The sequence below is a fragment of the Pseudopipra pipra genome, chromosome 12, assembly GCF_036250125.1.
Source record: "Pseudopipra pipra isolate bDixPip1 chromosome 12, bDixPip1.hap1, whole genome shotgun sequence".
In the NCBI taxonomy this organism is placed as follows: Eukaryota; Metazoa; Chordata; class Aves; order Passeriformes; family Pipridae; genus Pseudopipra; species Pseudopipra pipra.
Genome location: NC_087560.1, coordinates 14,250,443 through 14,272,284, shown reverse-complemented (window position 1 = coordinate 14,272,284; position 21,842 = coordinate 14,250,443). Strand labels below are relative to the sequence as shown.

Below are 21,842 nucleotides of genomic sequence, written 5' to 3'. Positions count from 1 at the left end.
ACAGTTTAACTGGATTTAACTGGTTGTGCTGAGGCTTATAAACACCTGAATCATGTGGTTCTGCTGCAGTTTTTTTAGTTCCTGTTCAACCAAAATCCAGGACAACCTGGAAGTTGGGATGAAAGTATACTATTTTGTGATCCCCATGCAGCAAGTAGCAGGTTGAAGGCAATGCAGACATACTGGGTTCTTTGTTGAAGGCAAGCAGTCAGTTTTCAAGGTTCCTTTGTTCAGTGCGCCCATGGGAAAGGGAGTGCAGCAGTTCTTAGTAACACACTGGAGATCTTGACTTAAGAGTGAGGCTCAAGGTGGTCTCAGATTTAAAGTGGAATCTTTTTCTTTGTTTCAGGTTTCTCCATCGCAGTTTTTTCATCTGAAAAATGGACCTTATGAAACTTTACCAGTTCTATAGATATAGAGACCACTGACAGCTGTAGCCAGAATACAGTGAAAAATAAAATTTACTTGTTCCTTATAAAGATTTGTATGGTTAAGCAGTTTGCAGGAGATATTGCAAAATAGTTTAGGCCAAATATATATCGTTCACATCAAATGTGTTTTAGGAAAGGACATTATTCATTTACTTTCAAACTGAATATTCCCATACAGTGCTATGAAGTAAAGCCCAACAGAATGGAACTACAATTACTCAGAATCAGTCAGTGAAACTGATGGTTATTGGAAAGTGAAATTAGCTTGGTTGGCTTTTACCACCCAAACTGAATGAAATTCAAAGGTAAATGCCATTAACCATACGTGGAAACTCCTTCTATATGATTCCGTTCATTTCAACTGTTTAAGAAAACTGTCATTAGAGAAATAATGGTCTAATTTTGTTTTCTCTCATCTAGATAAATCAAAAGGTCTTTTGGCATGTGTTATGGTTAGCGTACCAGCACTGAAGTTTAGACACACGCAGACATAACCCACATACATGTATATGTGTGTGGGTACCTAATAATCCAGTTTATATACTAGTACCAGGTGTGCTCTACGTATCTGGTATCTGTTTTTATAAAGTGTAAAAGTAACACATTTAGCCCTCTGTAATGATTAAGTAAGTGTTGGCTCTGCGCTGACAGAATATTTGATGCTTCAGGAGTGTTTATAGACTTTGTTGGGAAATAAAATTTCCAGAATAAGAAAATTACTCAGGGCTAAGATGTAATATTTACCAGGTTTTCATTATTACTTTTTATTGTGTTTTTTTTAAATTAATTGTATAAAATGTATAACTTGGAATCTGATGAGAATATTTTGGTTTGTTTCACAATGCAATTTAGTTAAATGCTGAGCTTTATTTTCACGTAATTATGTGCAACCTTCTGTGAGAATACACAGCCCTTTTCTCTGCTCTATACCATGTTCAGACAAAATTCCTCCCATAGCTCAATCCTTTGTCAAACAATGGATGTATCATAGGAGGAGATACAGTATAACTGTAGAGGGGAGAATAGGAATATTAGGTAGTGAATTATGACTGCAGTCCTCCTAGCACAACAGGAAAATGCAGGTTAATGTCAAAGCAGCTTGAAAATAAAACTCTGACTTCAGCCCCCCCAGACTATTGGGTGTGGAAATGTTTGATTTTGAATGAGATATACCAAGTGTACTGGAAAGTTTTCATTTTAGTCTTTGGGATAAAACCAAATGTTAGAATCTGAGGGTTTCGCAGAGGATTTGACGTGATGTACCAGTTGGAGTTCTTGGTAACAGTGTCTATAGATAGATTTGATTATAGACACATTAAAATACACAGGTCTCTCTGTATATGTGTGTGTGATATAAACATGTGCACATAATGTGCAATTCATTTTCTCATAGACTCTTCCTAAAATCCTGGATAAAGTGGCCCCTGCATTTGTCATGAACAGCTGCAGCTTCCTGGTGGAGAAGTCTCGGGAGTCGACAGCCCGGGTGGTGGTGTGGAAGGAAATGGGTGTGTTGAGGAGCTACACCATGGAAAGTACCTACTGCAGCTGCAGCCATGGACCCTACAAAGTGAGTAAATCTTTCAAAGAACCCTGTGCCACCCTTCTCCTAATGCACATCCTGTGAGATAGGAAGGATAAAATGGAGTAGATGGCTGTTGTCTTGAGCAGTTTGCCTCCTCCAGACCCATGGAGTCTGAGTTTCTTTTCAGTGAAATCTTTCCATGAACCCTCATTCTTTTACTTCCATGCCAGTAGAGTCCCTCTCCGAGCATTCATGCAGCAGTGAAATAAAAGGAAACTCCGTTCTGGAGCCAAAAGCATTGAGCTGAAGAAAGGAGTGTTTTAGGGATGATACAGGCCTCTTATCCTTACAAGGGCATTCAAAGTGCTTTTAAAAAAGTGCTTGCAGGTCATGTGGACACTTTTGAGCCTAATTCTAAGGTAGTTAACTGCAATACTAGTGGCTCCAAGCTCTTTGGTACAGGCAGTGAGCAATCACCTGGCTAAATTTAAGAGCCTGCACTGAAAATCTTGCATTTGGATTTGCTTGTTCCTGACAGGCAAAGGTAACTAATCTAAGGCTAGTTTTGACAGCTGTCAATGAGTTCAAGCTATGCCTCTGACTGTGATCTAGACAGACCTGAATTCCCCATCAAATGAGTTTCCAGTCTTTGTAGGAAGGGCTGTACTTGTGCTGAGTGCATCAGGCATCAGTATGTGAGATCTCCTGGCACTGTTTAAGCAAACAGGGTGAACTCTGGTAATTGGATTTGAGTGATCATAATTCTCTATTCATTTAAATGATGAATTCTTTTGCTTGTCCCTTTTCCAAACCTATTGCTTTCATTGAAGGGCTTCCACATTCCACCTCATTCCTTCCACTAGGGAGCAATCCTTGTCTATACAACATTAATAAGCAGTTAAGGATCCTGAAAGACCCTTAAGGAAAGAGCCATTATTACAAATAACAATTAATTAATAGGACATCCAAATTATTATCTTTGGAAGCTCTATACTAATCCTTTTACCTCTCTGTAGAATGTTGCAGGAAGTATTCAGCTGCTGTTTTAACTATGCTCTACTATACACACACCGATGCCAGGATAAGAAAGGCAGAAAAAAAATTGGCACATAATTTTAAGAAAGATAATATAATTGCCCTGGGCATTACATCTAACACTTCCTACTCCTGAGCAGTGCTGATGGTTTTTTAATAGGCATCACAGGTCAAGACAGTGGGTTTGAATCTTTTTAGACAGTGGGGGGAATATCTATTTTGACTGAAGTCAATGACAAAATTCCTAGTGATCTCCATAGAGGAGGATTTCACTGATTTCTTAGATAACCACAGTAAGATCTAAACACAGTGGCACATCAGATTGTATCTCATCTAATGACTTGTTCTCCATCAGCATATGGGAGATCTTTACCCAAATTTTCTTCATTTGTGCCATTAGATGCTTGAAATGATGTGAAGAGAACATTAAATGCCACATTCAGACATTGCATTTAAGCATTGTGCTATCCACAGGGGCCTTGTAACATATAGTAGAGATGTTAAAAATAAGCAGATGGTTCAGGATTCTTTTTTTAAAGAAATCTCTTAGAATATATGAAATTATTTTCTAGGTTCTTTCTTGTCCTCATTTTCATCACTGATGAGGGCCACAGGCAGCCACTGAGGGCAAGAGCAAGTTCATGTATGAGCACTTGTGGCTGGTGACAGAATCCAATGTTCTCATGGCTCTTAAGGAGGTCTGTAAGCTGTAAAGCAGTTCTGAAACTTCCAGTTTGAACGCCCTGAAAAGCTGAGTCCCAGTTGGATCAGTGGATCATGTTTATGATGTCACATATCCTTTTTTTTTCTTTGTTTAAGATTATGATTTATCTCAAAGATGAAGGATATATGAATAATCCCACTAGGGAGCATTTCTTTACCACTGCTTCATCAGTATCACAAGGCTAATACAAACAGGTTTTTTTTACAGTTTCTCGGATTCAGGCAGCTCTAAAGTATTTCCACCAGTTTTTCTCGAAGTACATCAAATACCCGACTTGTTAGTATCAAAATGGAATATAATTTCTTATGTTGATTATACTGGAGCTGCATATAAATACATATACTATTTCTCCCAAATAATCAATGCTAATAAACTATTTCCTCTTCCTTTTCAAGTGATCTTTACAGTCGGTCCTTGTTTACTTTTTTATTTGCTCTTAAAAGTAGATTATCAACAGTATGGAATTGACAGACTGAACTGAAGATTTCGTTGCATAATACCATTTAATACTCAGCTTCCATCTATCAAGCCAAAACTACTTCATTATTATCTTGAAGCCCTGAAATTATTCCTGTAAACTGGACATTAATCACGTAAGAGGTCATTCTTTTCTAGTGGCTTCAGCCTGAGTTCTTCACTCTTGGACCTTCCAGTTGATGTGTGTGTAAACAATAGACTGATAGTAATGCTCAGGCAGGAGATGTCAGCCCCCAATGTTTAAGGCTTTCTGATATTTGGTTTAGTAAATCTGTGTTTAACTGTGAATGATAGTCAGTTTTTTAATTGCATAGGACTGATCTCCCTGTAAGGATATATCCAGAATTTCTCCCAGACAAGCGTACCGTTATGTTTTTTGATACTTGAAGTACAGAACCAGGACTTAAAACATCTTGTTATATACAGCAGAGGCTCCCAAGTCCAGCATCACTCAGTGAATCAGTGGTCAAACCTCTATAAAGGCACAGCAGACCTGGATCCAGGTCTTTAACTTTCTTTCAGCTTGTAAATGATGAAAGGAATTCACTGAAGTAGCTGCAGTAGCTGCTTTGCTGGCTGTGAGCACAGATACAGTACTTGGAGTTGCACAGAGGCATCAGATGGGGGTTGTGCAAAGGATTTGGGAAGAAAAAGAAAACTATATAGAGGTTACAAGAGGTTAAAATATTAATTGCACAAGGCTGGTCAGTGTACCCCCTCTCACCACTGGTCAGGTAAGGGCTGAAAGTAAACCAGAGTCTACTTACCCTGGTAGAAAATATACTTCTAGAGTTTTTTTCCCAGGAACAGTGTCTCCTTGCGTGGACTGAAATTTTAAAATGCTTTAGTGACTGAAAGATAAGGCAGGAATTTGGTACTATTGATATGTAAATGAGAAACAATAGTGACCCCAGACTCGTTTAAAAGTCATTTGATTTCAAATGGAGAGAAGGGTGGAAATGAAAAGAGAACAGACATGGTTTGCTTGTTGAATCTCCTTGTCTGTGTGATCAATGGAAATGCAATAAGCCAACTACCCTTAAGGAAGCGAAACATAAAATTAAAGAAACTATTGATCTTATCTAAGGTTTTGTTCAACCTAAGGAAGAAGAAAACAGAGGGGTAAAACATCCAAACTCTTTTTCATTTTGTCTAGATTGCCCAAATCAGTCTTAGAGGAGCAGTATCTCCATTTGGAAGTTGCTAAAAACAGAGCAACTGATTTCCACAGGGAATTCTGCCTCCTACTTCTGCTAGTTTACAACCTTGTGGTCAAAACGGCAAATATTATTAATAATAATAATAATAAAAAAAATAAACTTCTTATAATTTCTTTGCTCATGTGAAGGCCATCTGCATTTTTCCCTCGTTGGAGCTTTACCCCTCCAGCTTACCTCGTGATTTTAATTGCTGCCTCCCTCTTGTGGGACATAGAGCCCAGAACCCCTTCTGAGATTTTGTTTTTAAAAGACCAGACGCAAGGCCTACTGTAAGAAGTTGTGCTGTGTACAAGTACAGTCTGGCACAGTTACGACCCCAGAAGAATCAAATCTGCAGTGACACATACTGACAGTTTCCCAGGTTTCTTCTGTGATTAATTTTTAAACTTGGGTATCTCTTTGCTGTTCAATCATGTCCCACTGTTCCATGGTTCTTCTTGATTCCTTTTTACCTCACCTGCTAATTAAGACTCTTCTGTAGCATATTGCACTGTGCTGTTCTGTTCATTACTGCATCCATCATGCTACAAGTTAATGTCTTTTGTGCCATTGTGTACAGCTGAGTTCCAAACCATATGTCTTGGTAATAAAGCAAATCTAAAAAATCGACTTCATGTTCTGTGAGTACATGCTATGTTGGAAAAGCATTTTCCTTGCCATGTTGTACCTGATGGAGAAGATGGAGTACTAATGGAAATAGATTTTAGCTTCTTGCTTAAAATGGATTACAAACAACAATGAGTAACAAATGAGTTTCAAAATTATGGCAGATATCTTGACAGTGCCCTATGAAGGAAGTCTTACTGGTGATATGGATCCCTCTTTGAAGAAAGCTTTTGGAAGAGCTGAGAAATAAGACATTTTTTTTTTCCCCTCTCCATTTTAATGCTTCTGATTCAGAGGAATTGAATACTCCAAAATTTCTCATTGGACTTGGTCAGAGGAAAAAGCCATCCCTTTGGAGAGACACTGGAATTGGAGAGCGAGGCCATACAGCTCATAAGACTTCCTTTATATTAATTCAAAATATCTTTGCTAAACAGAAGTGATGAGAGTTAGTCTAATTGGAAGACCTAATATTATCCATCCCCTTTAACCTGGCCAGCCTCGGCTAAATTATTTAAAATGATTGATGAACCAGTGATTTACCACAGAAGTGTGGCTGAATTAAAGCAACATGCCAAGATTAAAGCCTTCCCTCTGTCTCATCCTTCAGAAGTGGCCTTCTCTGGTTTGACCTGTTTCTGCCAAAATTAGCCAAATTGTTACAAATATATGACCTGGCCACTGAATTATAGTGCTATTTCTTCAAAATTATCTGTACGCAATTAAATATTTCCTCTATCTTCTTTACTCTTGAAGATTACTTACCAAATTTCTGCTAGGAATTTTTACCTATGCTTTATTCATAAGAAGTTTACTATGTTTAATAGTCAGAAGTTTAGTTGTTTTGATGGAGTTTGCAGGTCACATGATGCTACTTCTGTTCTCCAGTAAGATGGATATTGTTCTTGTAATTGGAAGTCTAGTGCACAAACTTACAAATAATTTTAATTTGGCCTCTTGCCAGTATTCACCCACCAATAAAAATGGCTTCATCAGTATTCTTGCCATAAAGCGTGTTTGATAAGTACTTGCAGAAAGAAAAAGTAAAGAAATAGTATATGTATGCTGTGCTTTCTGGTGTAAGTTTCTGGAATATACTTACATCATTTTTGTGAGTCTGACAGACTTTTTCTCATTTCTGATTTCTTTTGTGCCCCAGAGCTTACACTTTTCCTGAGTATGGGTAAGTCTCAAAAGCTTCTTTTTTTTAAAAAAAATCATTTCTAAAATGAGTGTTTTTATAGCTGACCCTCAGTGCTCTGGAGATCTCATTCTAAAGCAGAATAAGAAAGAATGATTTTTCTGTTTGATAGTTCTGCTTCTAGTTCTGGTCCAAAGTGGCTCAAATTGGAAGCAGCTGTAACAGCGAGAAAAGTATAGAAAAAAAATAGTTATCTAATAGTAATCTAAGGACTGAAGGTTCAAATTAAGGGGTTTGTTTTTTCTCTTTTCCTAAGTTGTTACCCAAAGGAAAGGTTTGCATCCTATTTGCTTTATTTTTCTGCCTCTTATTTCCGCCCACCCCTTGCACTAATTGATTGGTGATTCATTTTTTAAGATATTCTAATTGTACCTTTTACATTTGCGGGCCTCACTTCATAAAGCTATGTAAGGATTAATGGCATTTAGGGCGTGAGGGAAGAAGAGAGAAGGGGTTTCTGAGCAAACAAATTAGGAGATAGTGGGTGTTTGTCTTCTTTGTAGATTCTTATGTCTACAAGGTTCTTACATGAAATTCTTACCTGAACTGCTGCAGGATTTTCCCTCATTAAGTGTTTTTTATTGGTTTATTTGCTTGTTTTAATTATTTGACAGGATGCTAACAAAGAAATCACATGCTTAACTGTGCTCAGATCTCTCTGCTTCCTGCCACATTAAACAAAACAAGTTTGAAGATGTGCTGGCTTGGGCTCTCTCAGATTGCTTGGAAAAGCAAGTCACAGAACTGGGAGAACATTGTAGAGATTCTTTGGCCCTTATATCTTCAAGAAAATTTTGTCTGTGGGACTATCCCAGCAGGTCTCATCCTTCTTGATGCATAAGATGTCGTATCTCTGTTCCCAAAAGTCATGGATATTATTGCTATCTGCTAATTTTTGTTGAAGGTGCTTAATATTGTCATATGAGAGTGCTATTTATGTGCATTTAAAAGTCTGCAGATTTTGCAAAAAGGTAATTCAGGCCTCCATGCTCTCTCTTCCCATTTTCTTATCCATTCCAGAATCAGTTTAGCCTTGCTGTTTTGGAAAAGATGAGTAGTTAAGTAGGGTCATTTTTCTTCACTTCTGAAGGCGGCTCATTTCTTACTTGTTTTGGTTTTTTGGCAGAACAGGGGAACTGGTTTGGGGATTCTTAGCCCTATATAGAAAAAGACACATTTTCTGGCACTAGTGTGGCTGCATGAAGGCTTTTGCTGAGAGCACTCAGCCCCTGTTTCAAAGTTTGCCAAATGCTGATGCTTTGTGAATGCCTCTGGTAAAGCCATGGGCTCTTAATCCAATAGACCAAGTTTGCTGCTATACAGACAAACAATTGTTTTCCCAGCACGGCTGAATAATTCTATAACTCTTCCAAAAAGTCGGTATAGGGGTGGCTGCCCGTGCTAGTCCATCTATTGAGCTACACCATGGATGTTGCCTTGAAAGGCACCTTGGAAAAAGTCTACAGTGCAGTGGCTTTCAGCTGTCACTCTCTGCATCTGCTTTCCTGTTTCTGGGCTGAAGGATTCAAGTGTTGGGCGACTGAGGGATGTTCCATTGTGTTGGAACTCACATATTTACTAGAAACAGGAGAGAAAGACACTGGACAAGAATGGGCACATAGCTCTCCTGTCCCCAAAGCACCCAGGAAGCACTAAAACCCAATGAAAGAATTGTTGGGGGCCCTTGGCAACAGTATTTTATTCCTCATTATTGACGAGTACCCAAGGAATGATACAGTGGAATTTTTTTGTACGTGTGACACAAGATGATCACTGGTGATAGCTGGATCATGGATAAAGGTATTAAATTAATTTTTTACATTTTATTTTGATTATTGCTCTTGAGGTGTTGAGCCAGCTGTATCCCTGACTTGCTATGACCTTGAGAATACGTCCCATGCCATATGCTTAAATTACAGTACAATAGAAGATGACAACAGAGGTGAGATGATAATAGATTTGACTCTGCAAAGCTGGAAGGTATCCAGTCCTGTTGAGAGTCAGTGGACATGGCTGGCATGTTGAATAGAAAAGCAGAGCTATCATGTACCTCCTCCGTGGCCCACCCTTTTCCACCATCATAACACTGAAACAGTTTTATTAGCTCTGCTATTTACCCCTTCTGCTTGGGACTCAGCCTTGGAGTGCTTGTTCCAACAAATCCTGGAAATCTCCTACATTCCTTTTGCTTGCTAATGATGTTAATGATGTGTCCTAGTTGGTAGTTTTCTTTTTGTTAAACCTAGGGACATAGTAAGCTGCTTGGGGCTGAGGAGTGGAAAACAAGCATTATCCTCAGTAATGCCTGTCTTGAATGCTGATGTTCCTCTAAATTTCTATTTTCCCCAGTGTATTGTAAACAACTGATGTTTATGGGGGTTTTTTATGGGATTTTTCTCTGTGAGTTGCTTTTGGCACTCCCCAAGACACTTGGTTGCCAGCCAGTTTTCTCATATTCCAATGCTATACTCCAGAAAGGAGGTGATAGGTACTGACAGGGGCTATCAAACTGTTTCTCTGTAAAGTGGAAGAGCAACAAGACTACATAGAATCAGAAGTGCAAGTGTCCTGTCATACCCATCTTCCAGAATTTAGGAGAGCAGGATTTAGATGGAAGAATCCTAGTTTTTGACATTTCCAATCTGGGCAAACCTAGGTGCTTGAAGCAAAAAGGCCATTTGCAATAGCAGTTGTGGTTGCATGGAGAAGAGATTGCATTTTGTGAGGGAACAAGTCATGAATCAAAGGCTCACCTCCATATTTTCACCCTGCTGACAAGTGACTGTTATTGTGTCCCCACTTAGAAAATGAACAAGACCAGTGTACTCATGAGGAGACATAAAAACAATAAATGCTGTCACTGTGTGATTGAGGAAGTAGGTCTGTCCATGTGCTGTAAGGAGGAACAAACTCTTCTAGTATTAAAATTGGTACTGTCATGCTTGGAAGTCAAACAGTCTTTTGTAGTGCCAGAAGGCTGAAAATGTCTAGCAATTTATGGTCAGGCTAATCTCTGAATTGTATTTATTCAGTTTATGGGCATAGCTGAGGACCTAGTTTGACTTCAGATGTTTGAACCTTAACTACATTCGCAGTACAAATTATTAGAGCAAACAGAAAACTACAGAAGTAAAGAAAACTAGATGTTTAAAGATTATTTTTCATTTTCTGTTTTAAATATTATACTGACAAATCAGACAATTGCAGTCACACACATGCATGTGATTTTTTTCTGGATGAAATGTTACTGTTTTATTTGAAGCCCACTAAGCAATCCTGAATGGCATGACCTTGAATCCCCATGGGATCTCAGTTGGCTAAAGAAAAAACTCTTGGGAAGGATAAGGAATAGAAAAGCAACATTCCTAATGAAAATTAACTTCACTATTTCAATGGTGTCCCTTTAAAAGCCCAAATATCATTGCACATCATCCTTTCAAGTTTTCTGAGGAATTACAGCAGCTAGCTTTTTGATTTCTGATGTCTCTGTTGCTTGTTAATCTGGCCCCGTGTGGATTTATTGTACAAATCTATTTGGCAGCTGAAAATTGCCCTTTGATGAAGCTCCTAGTCTAATCATGAACTCCTCAGGCATAGAAAATAAGAATGGGTAGGTGGAAAAGCAAAGGCTAAAAGAGCCATGTTTGCCTTTGACTATGCATGGATTTTAGAAGCATCTAAATTTCAAAGTCTTTCATTACAGGATTTTCCGTAAAGATTAATTTCATTCCTCTTAGGATCATAACATTTGCCATGCTGGATCAGATCACTGGTCCATATAATCAGGCATCCTGCCTCATACAGGCGCTGGCTCCTCACAACTCAAAAGAAAATAAACCCTGCCTGTAAGGCAACTCATTCAATTACACTAAGACACGGAAAGGAAATAGTCCTACTGGCCTGACCTGTCTTTCCTCCACTTCATACACTGCAACATGAGCCCTGATTATCATTATCAAAACCTTGATACAATGAGCTACATTCTTTGTGAATAATTATGCCACTTTTTTCTTCTCTTTTGTAATCTTTTATCAGATCAGGACTTCCTGCAGCAGTGAATTCTGCTAGTTGATACCTATAATATGTATATGCTGTACATTATTAAGTATAAACTATATTTTGAAATCTGAACTTCCTTTTGCTGGTTTATGTATCCTTGTAAAATGTACTTCCCCACAGCTGCACTAGTTCTCAGTCTGTCTGTCAGCTCTCTCTCCGTGCTCACTGCCACCCTTATGCCTCTGTTATCTACTTCCTGGTCCCCTGGTCTGGTCTCCTCTAAAAATCACACTATATGGTCTGTTCATTCTCTTCAGTCTCAAAATCTGTAGATGCATCCTGGTTTCACCCAGCTCTTGGTTGATTTCCTTGTTTTGCTTCCAATCCAGATTTATTTTTTTTCAGGTGTGCTGAACTCTTGTACTAATTACATTACTTTTCCTCTATTTTTCTTTCTACTACAAAATTTGTTTCCAATCACTCGATAGCAGGGCTGATTGTTTTTTTTTCTGCATTGAAAGTACTAAACTCTTTTCTTATTGACAGAGTGGTGACATTTTTTGCTTAAATCAAAATATGCACCATTGACTGGTACTTTAAACATCTTAAATAATACATGTGTATCTGCAAACTGCACTGTGTGGTGGGTTTGTCCTTGAATAGAGGTCTTTCAGCTGGAGAAAGTGGGTATTGCATGAGCCCACATCTGGAAATTCTGCTCCTTGAGTATGATAATAGCATCCTTCTGTGCAGCACAGCTCCACAACCTCTCTGCCTTTCTTTAATTCTGTCTCAAATCTGGAATGAAGACTTGATAAATATTCCAGTGTTATAGTAAGAGCAAAGTTCTCCTGCCCTTCTCTGCCATGTCCAGGTGTAGCCTGTCCCAGTTTCTGGGAAAGGTATTAAGCACTGAAAACAGAAACTTAATAATAAATTCATGAAGTTTTGATGCTCAGGTGAGACCATTAGTTCTTCTGGTTTGACCTCTTACATCATAAGCCTTTGGGTGTCACCCAGGCAGCGTTGTATGAAGCCTGTTAACTTGTGTTTGTATAAATAAATTTCATAGAAAAATATTTAGATTGGATTTGAGAATATCACAATTAGAAATCTATCTGATCCCTTGGTATTTTGTTCTAGGTGTGGGTAACTCTTAAATATCATTGCCTTATTCTCATTTGAATTCCTCTGCCTTATGTTTTCAGCTGCTTTCATGTTATTTTCTCTTCTAGTTTAGAGAGACCTTTAGTAACTTACAGTTTGTTCTCTTAAAGGTACTTACATAATGCAACCAAGTGACCTTTCAATATTTTTTGATAATTAATTAAACATACTGAATTCTTTAATAGTTTGTCTATATCAGAACATGCAGGAAAGTGCCTCTGAATTAGCTAAAGGTGTAAGTGGAAAGTCTTGTGCTAAACCACATTAAGCTACATGTCAACACTCTGAAGCAGAATTAAGGTGGCCTTAATTAAATTTGGCTTAACTAATTTCTAAAGTAAATTAAGGCAAAGTAAATTGCGAACACTTAATTTCAAATAGCAGAGCAGAAATATGTGCTTCTGTATATGATAAACTTGTAAAGTGAGGGTATGCTTATGCCAGATGAACTCTGAGACAGAAGTTGATAAACCTAGCAGGAGAGTTTTGGATAGAATTTGAAGCTCTATGGTTTATCTTTAGGTAAGACCCTGTATTGCATACTGCATATGGATGATGAAGAAAAAAACCTGCTGTGATCTGCCTTGGGTGTGCTATATTCTAATTTTTGTCTGAGGAATACATGTGCTGCCAGATGGTGAGAGATCTCCAAGTGAAGATATGTGGTCTAGAAAGAGACATTTTGGCACAGCATAAAACATGCAGAGATGCAGATACTGGGGACAATTCAGAAGTCATTTGCATACATGCCATAAGCAGGGAAGGCTCAGACCTGAGGAAGCTGAAGACAGTAGAAATAAAAAAAAAAAATTGATTACTCATAGCTAAGAGAGGAAAGATAATTTAGAGATGTTCAATGCTGATGTTGTGTGATGTTCTTCTCTTGGATACTCATTTGGACAGCTACTGCCATATAGAGAATTAGAAGGATATCTCTGAATGTCTTTTGGTGTAAAACAACCAACCACTGAGATATTTGCAACCAAGTAGTGCCTCACTTAGGAAAAGTGGACAGAGGAGTTAGCACAAACATAATGTGGCAGTGCATTGTCTGCCGAGAGCAAAAGTATGAGGTGCAAAAGCATATATGGTTGATGCATTTTGGGAACAGACAGCAGAGAAATACATGCAGTGGTGTATCATAGAGTCCTTCAAGGCTTTTGATGAAAAGGAAAGACAAAAATCTTGGTGCTTTTCTTAGAGAGTTTTTTAAAACTGTAAGAAGGAAGGAAAGATAACTATGGGTTGCATAAACCGATACAAAGCAGAAGACCTTTTTTAAGAAGTTGAAGCAGATTCTAGTGCTTGTGGAGATCACATGGATGAGGGTCCCTTGTACTTCAGAGGAAGAGCACTAACCTTCCATGAAGTGAGAAGTGACTGGGAGAGAAAAGCTCTACAAATGCAGTTCAAACTCAAACACCTCATCACAAAGAAATGAAACCAGAGTGGGAAAAACTGCAGCTACTGTTATTTCTCAAATGTCTACATAGACCTTAAAAATGAGCAAGACTAATTGAAAGATCATCTTTCTGACAAAGTGTGATTTAACTGGCTGTACTGAAAACTGGTAGGAAAACTTTGGAATTTTACTTTTTGAATTTAATAGTCTCCAGCTACTGGTCTAATCCCTGCTCGGGGAGGACAGAAAGGGTAATAGGCATGTCTGGCTGGGATGAGGGGAATGGCAGTGTATTACATCTTCATTCACTGATAAGTTAGGTCTGCATATTGCAGGCAGGATGGCAAGGTCTAAGAAATAAGCCTGCTTGGCACACTGAATCAAACCAGAAAATGGCATAATCTGCCTCAGAAGTATCTCTATTCCATACATAAAAGTAAACGTGTAGCCATAGATTTCAGTTTGGGTGAGATATACTTGAGATTTCATGTGGCAGCAGTAAATACTACTAAAGATTCCAAACATTACAGATGACCAGTCTCTAACACAAAAGAGTAGTATCCACTGTAGCTCTATTTTGGACTACGTCGTAACAGGAAAGGATGAATTAATCTTTCTTGTGGGAGTTTGTGGTTACCTGGACACCAGTGATCATGACCCAATTACATTTAATATGGGCAGAGGACAGTGTTCCTATTAACATGTTTTCCTGCATATTTTTTCCTTAATAAGGGTTATTTTCCAGAGCTGAAGAAATATTAGAGGTAAAGCAGATCACAAGAGGAAAAACAAGTATTGTGAATAAAAAATAGGTCCTTTTTTAAAAAAGATTTTGTTACATATCCAAAAAGACACAATTCTCTAATCAAGAATTGAAGACATATTTGGTTAAAAATGATGCTGGTCTAGTAGCAAAGAGAAAGCAATAATTAGACTGTGGAGGACAGTGACTCCTAAGACTGATGAGAAATCTACATGATTGATTATAGTGAGACAGATTTTGGTTATTTCACTCTCTGTTTCTTGTTTGTCAGCACTAATTGTTTACTAGTATTTCTGAATGTAATGAATAAACAACAGTAGAGGTCATTTTCCGAATTGTGGCTCATGAAAATAATCTTTTGAGGAATAAGAGCATAGATTTATTGTTGTTGAACAGAGAAATCAGGGAAAATAGATATCAGCCATTGTAATGTGGGAAATGGATGTAAGAAGTTAAAAAGTAAAAGTTCATGGCAGTAAATACTTAGAACAGTAAAAAAGTATTTGGAACCATCACCGGAAAATAAGCTCTAGAACAATATTGTATAAATCATTGCATTGATAAGATTGTTAAATGGACATATTTATTAAAGTAGTGCCTTTAATTTGTTAGAGATGTTTCTTTTTCCACTCATAATCATGTTAGTCTTTTCAAAGGTTATGGCCTGTTCTTGTCTGGATGTTCTCAATACTGATGACGCTAAACACTGATTATCTTTGCCCTTATCACTTCTTCCTATGGGATTTATTAGGTCACTGGACTAAGTGCGAAGGGAACATCCTGTTCCTTTTCAGGACCTTTTCTACCTAACATGGATTGGCATTTATAAGACACAGCTATTCAGTTTGTTCCTTCTGCCCCAGAAATAGTAAAACTTTTACTCTATTGACTGCACATTTACTCCTAGTCCAACATTTTTGCTTTAGAGATGGGATTTAAAGAGACCAGAGTCTTACTAGGTGTATACTAGGACTTAAACCTTTGAAGATGCTTTGCCTTAATTTTTTTTATTGTCATCATCACTGTAGTCAACACTTCCTCAGCACATTTTGCCACAGGACTAAAAATATCAATATATAATTGTGGAAAGCAGGTGTTGTCTTTGAAATCTTCTGATACTTCTAGCCAATGTTCCCATTTTGCACTAGAGGGAAAAAACAGACTTTTAAAATAACTTCTAAAAATTGAAAACAGTTTATCACAGAGTAGGTCATTACCCTCTTTTGGCTGAAGAAAACTCAGATTTCAGTCTCCCAGTTTCAAAGCAAGGATTTAGGTCACTAGAATGTTCTTTGTTGAACTTGTTCCTGCTTCTCATGTAAGAGTTATGTTTTATGTAAATAATGAGATGTTCCTTGAGCGAAAGAGACTTAATTGTACAGGTTGGTAGCAACGGTACTCACTTAAAACAGAACAGCCCTCCTACCCTCTTAGGGAAGAAGGGAGCTCAACTTGCAAGAATGTATTTCTTTTGGGCTCTGATCAAAAGCATCAACCAAGAGCCGAGCAGCTCTTCCTGAGAAAGGTCACCTGTAACCTGTTATACTCTCACAATGAAGTTTTGTTGTAAATAAGGCAGCTTTCTCAAAACATTTCTTACCAAATCTCTTCTTATTTCCCACCTCCTCTTAGCTTTATGAATAAAGAAGAAAGCTTCCTTTAGGGCTGCTGGAAATAATGACTGAATTTCACACTGAAATTGAATCAGAGATTCATACAAAGCAACAATGAGAAAGACGATTTGTAATGAATTTGAGAAAGATACTCTAAATGAGTTTGGGGGAGAAGTACAGCTATGTACAACCAGGGCTAAAAAAGCCTAGAAATATTGTCCAGTTTTCAGTAGCATAGTCCTGCTGGAGATCATTTAATTTATAGTATATAGTTTAGAACAGATATATGGATTTGCTTTTGCCACAGGATCCAGGAGGGCAGTTTGAATTTGGTGGTAAGTAATTTTTTTTTTAAAGTCATTACTTTAGAAGATATTGGTCAGCAGGTTGCAAGTGCTGAGGCTTGCTCTGATTTGGAGGGGAAGCTAGCCATTGATGAAATGATTTTATCTTGCAAGATAATTGAAAGTCAAGAGAGAAGATTATTTGGTTTGAAATGCTATTTTGACATGAAAACAGTAGACTAGACATCTAGCACTTCTGAAGGTATTTACCCCTCTGTTTTTCCATCATCTTGTACTTTCAGTTCTAACTGCCTTTCTCATATTTTTCTTTCTGGCCTTGAGAAGTAATAGGCTTGGATCTGGCTGTAGCCTGAGTCAGAGAGAACGGCTGCATAACCAAGTCACGATGGCCCAGAGCATGTATGCCTCACTGGCTGGCAGTGATGTGGGAGAAGGGAGACTACCCTATAATACAACATAAAAAAAAAACCCCTGAGTTACTTGGTAACCTGCTCACAACCCTCAGCTGTCTTACACTCAGGTGACCTGGCACCTGAAGACAACACTGTAGCCTGTGCTACTAGAAGGACCCTTTCCACCCAGGATGAAGCTGTGAACGTGCTGTGTGATGGGCTCTGTGTTCCCTGCAGTATGATGGCCCATATGGATTTTGCAGCAGGCAGCTGGACATGAATTTTGCAATGACCTTTTAAGAGCAGCCCTTTTGTCTCTTCCAGTGAGGGAGAATGAAATAAATGGGATCTGAAAGTGGAGCTCAGGCTGGCTCTGAAAGAGCGGCAGAAAGGTCACTTTCCTGATCAAGCCAGTATGTTCAGTGATTGGAAGGGCTTCCAGGGGTCAAAGTATTGAAGCTTTTTCTGGGTCAGGAGCAACCCTGCTAACCCACACACACACAGAAATTACTTGAATTTCTTATCTGATTGATCAGCTCTAGGTAAATGTGTTGCACAAACTGGATACCTGCAGCAAGCTACCAGAACTGCTTCTGTGGTTTCACACATTTAGTCCTCACAGATACTCACCAAATCCTTTGATTTGTGTACCCTGAAATATGATTTGTAGTGGAGCCTGGTATTAGATGTCACTTTGAAAATAGGCCTTGTCAGGACTAATGCAAAATTCACTCTTGTGGTTAATTTAACGAGATAGATCGGCAGACATCTTACATATATTAAACAACCATAATTATATTTATATTAATTCTGGTCTCTGCCCAGGAGAGATTCAGGCATAATAGGATTTGTTTGTAATGCAGAAGTGATATCTCTGAATATAGATACAATGAGAAACTCAGGGTTGTGAGAACAAGGCTGAGTTGTGAGCTGAGATTGGGTAGCTCTGGGATGTTCAGATGCTGGTTGTGCAGGTGAGGCTGTGGGCTGTGACAGAGGTACATGATTAGAGCTCATGTCAGACTCTGGGAATACTGACAGCTTTTTGGTTATTATGGATGCTACAAAGCTGGTTGAAATCTATTGGCATAGGTATTGACTGCTCTCAGGTGCGCTGCATTTGCATGCTCATTCAATTTAAAAGGTCAGCAAAGCATCCTGACAGTTCTAAAAGCAGCCTGCTGTGCCTGAAGTATGTTTAGTTTCATGCTGTCTCCTCTGTAGGATATAGTATCAAGTCGTTGTGGTATGATATTGATCATGTAGCACATCTTTATGTCAGCAAGGTCATTGCTTAGGCTTTGGAAATAGGTAAGAATGGGATTCTTTCTGAATCTTTCTATATACAGTTATGTTATTTCAGGAAAATGGCCTGTGGTTATTTTCCTGTTCTGTTCTGCAGGGTTGCACTGATGTCCTGGGAATAAAGCAGGAGGTTTCTGGGACAGTGGCACCTCTGCTCAGTTGGTTGCAGGAGGCAAGAGCAACCTCTTCTGAATTCAGCAGCCTCTGCCTGTTTCTTATGCTGTCACAGTGGTGCCCATCCTCCTCCTCTGCATACTGATGTCCCACATCTTTAGCCTGCTTGTCTGTCACTGCAAACAGAGGAGAACAAAGTTGACAGTTCTGGACTGAAGAGCTGTAAATGGTTATTGATTCCTAGACCTCTTGCATTCCTAGAGGTGGGGGTCAGGAAGGGTGTGTGTTTGGGTACAGACATGAATGTGCAGCTTATAGGGGCCTGTTAGCACGGGTGACTAACAGGATGTATGTGATTGATTTTTCACATAGATTTGTGCTGTAGCTGGTTTTATGCACAACAGGGATGTGTTTGTATGTTGTGCTTGGAAGAAGTTGTGCACAAAGTTGCGGTTATGTGTGTGAGTCTGCATCTGTCACTGCTTATAGGCAGAAAATGAAATGTATGTCATTGTTATCAGTATTGCTTGAGTCCAACTCAAAGGTTAGACTCAATGATCTTGGAGGTCTTTTCCAACCTAAATGGTTCTATGATTCTAAATATATCAGTGTGTGTATCTTGTGTGTTTATGTGTAATAACACATGGGTGCTCCTCGTGGGGTCTATGTTGGGGAAGATGCAGCTAAAATTATTAATGAACTTTGGTTTATTAATAACTGGTGACATTTTGTTGTCATGTGACAGCATCGCAGTTGCTAGTACAGGCAGGGTGGGGAGAAGGCAGAGGTATATAATCCTCAGCCTTCCTGCTAAATCTTTCTTGCCATAGCACATGTGTGAGTCTTTAATATCTTGTGAAGGGGAAAGGGAGTTCACTTCCAGAAGAAGACTGAAAAGAAAACACATGCAGCAATGATGGAGTTCAGATTTCATTAGCTTCTGATTTCTTTGTCCACAGGAAAACAAAAATCGCATTTCCTTGGTGACCTTTAAGCAAATTTAAAGCTGAGGGGAAATCTGTCTTTCAGCTCCTTTATATTTGTAGCTAATTGGAGTGGAGGTGTGCAGTGAGGTACATAGGGTTGCAGTGGAGCCTGCTGAAGTACAGAGCACTCACAGCAATGGTGTTTGTACATTGTTGCTTGCCTGTGGCAGCCCACATGACAGCACAGGAGATGAATGCCTTCTGAGGTTCTATCCCTTCCCTCCTTCCATCCAGGATTGGACCAGAAGGGTAGGGCAGCCTCCTCACGCTGTGCAGTCCTGTCCAGTGACACCTAATGGACGTGAGGGGTGCCAAGGTGGTGGAAAGCAAACCAGCACAGGCAGTGCCTGTCAGGACTGCTTCTTTGAGCTGATTTTACCTGCTGCATTGTGGAGCAAGGGGAAACAGCTTATCCCTCGTAATGTTTCCTCCTTACTACTTACCTAGTGTTTATCGAAAGGTGGAAAGAACCCCCATGTCATCCTTAACTCTTTTTACCTTTCTTTAGGGTCTTCTATAGCTCGTGAAGAATGTCTTTCTCAGAATAAATATTTTGTGAATTAAAATGACATGGATGGATTTTGTGGCAGAGGAGTACAGGAAAAGCAAGACTATTTCAACTGGATGTGTGGAGTCAGATCCTATTTAAATGTCCTCAGCCTGTTGACACAGAGATACTCAGTACCCTGTGGTGACCTGTTCGTGCCTTTGATGCTAACTACAAGGGCAGACACTTGCTATAAGTGTATTGAGATAACATTTTAGTGAATGTGCTGTTGACTCAATGTTGTTGACTGGTGTAGCATGAATGGGAACTTCTGTGAGTTCATTGCTAGAAAGGAGAAATCTTATCAGGATTTTTCATGTCTTTTTGGAATAAACCTTTGCAACCCTCTGTGGGGGGAAAAAAGGCTCAGGTAGACTTATAAATTCATGTGAAAAGGTTCTTAAAGGAGGGACAGCCTGAAGAGAGATCAAATTATTGTGGTACAGATTTGGCTTATTATCTGCTCATACAGCCCAAGAATGAGAAGCATGTGGCTCTTTTAGGCCTGCCTGGAATACATAAATACAGTCCAGATGGCATTTAAGGTCAGTCTGGCTTTGCTGGAGATCCTGACTGGTTGAAATAAGGGAGTATAAAATCCTGAAGAGAGGCTTCTTTCATGAACATTGAATAACAGATATTTCAACCCCCAAGGTACTTCATTAAATATCCTTCTCTTTCCAGTCAGTTCCACTGATTTCATTTGAGAGTGTACAGCTATGATAAACTGAATTAAGTGTGAGCTCTCATAATTCCTCACCCAGAGTCTAAACCTTAAAGAACTTCCAAAAGGCGGAATCAGTAATTGAAGGCCTTCTCCTTAAGACAGCCAGAATGCTCCCAAGACAACCGGAACTGTTTTACCAATAATATTTCTGTGTCAACACTACTGAGACTTGGCATAATCTCAAAATACATCTCACTTATGTATATGTGCTTGAATTTAGAAGGAAAAGAGAAAAAAATTAGAAACAAAAAATAAAGCCTTAAGATCTTTTTCTTCTGTGGCCCATGGCACTATTTTTTGGTGCAACAGCACAAAATTATTTGTTATATATAGAGGAAGTCTCAATATATAGACATTGTGTAGAATTTACTTTACATCTGGAGGAAAAATCAGCAGCAGTGTACATGGGGAAAATAATTCAACATATAACCCATGTAACCTGTCTTTGTGGGCTTATGGTTTGCCTGTGAGTGGATGATTTGTCCCTGTGAATGGCTGTGCCCACAGCTCTTGCAAACCTGGTATGAGAACATGTAAGGACTGAATAAAGACTTTGTCTTCATTGATTACACACAATCCTTATTGAGTTTTGGATGCAGAGCAAGGTTAGTGGCACTGAGATACAAACAGCACAGCACAAGTTTATGATTATGCATGACTATAGCCTGTGCAATCTATTGCTTGCTGACAAATTTTCTGTCTCCACACTGGGACAAAGAAGTGAAGACGAACAGGGTATATTTTTCCCAAATCATTTGCCAATCATTTTTGATTTTCATTAGGAGTCTGAAAGAGTCTGGATAATAGTACTGCTCAGCTTGGCTTTGTGGAAAAGGGCTTAATTTTTATGTTTCCATTTAGTCATTTTTATTATATTGTTTCTTAGCTGATGAATTTTTTCTTATTGATGAATAAATCCCAATTACACTGAAATAAATGTCTGGGAAATAGAAAAACAAGTCTGTGCTATCCCTTTGTATGTATTAGGGGTTGTAGGTATTGCTGGGTGTAATTAATTTACTTGGTAAAGGACCAAGATCTGCATTATTGTGTTTTCCTGTTTTAACACTAATTACTAGAAATTATTAGCATGCTGTTAGTAAATGAGTGAAGACTGCATGCACAATTTACAAGAGAAATAGATATGAGTCTCTGTGTGTTTCTATTTAGCTTCCTGCCTGTACTTTCCTGAATCACACGAGGTGAGTGTACTGACAGGGTGTTTGTGTGCAGTGAATGTTTGTGTGTGCAGACTTGGAGTTGTCTTGGTGAAAGACTATGACTGAATGTGGGTATGTGTATG

The 21,842-nt window shown here is 38.7% G+C and overlaps 1 protein-coding gene across 1 annotated transcript in view; it reads left to right on the top strand.

Moving 5' to 3' along the window:
* Positions 1 to 21,842, top strand: part of AGBL1 (AGBL carboxypeptidase 1) — a 286,378-nt gene that overhangs the window by 166,423 nt on the left and 98,113 nt on the right. The window contains exon 21 of the mRNA XM_064669024.1: positions 1,825 to 2,001. Within this exon, the coding sequence (XP_064525094.1) occupies positions 1,825 to 2,001 (177 nt within the window). The remainder of the gene's footprint in view (positions 1 to 1,824; positions 2,002 to 21,842) is intronic.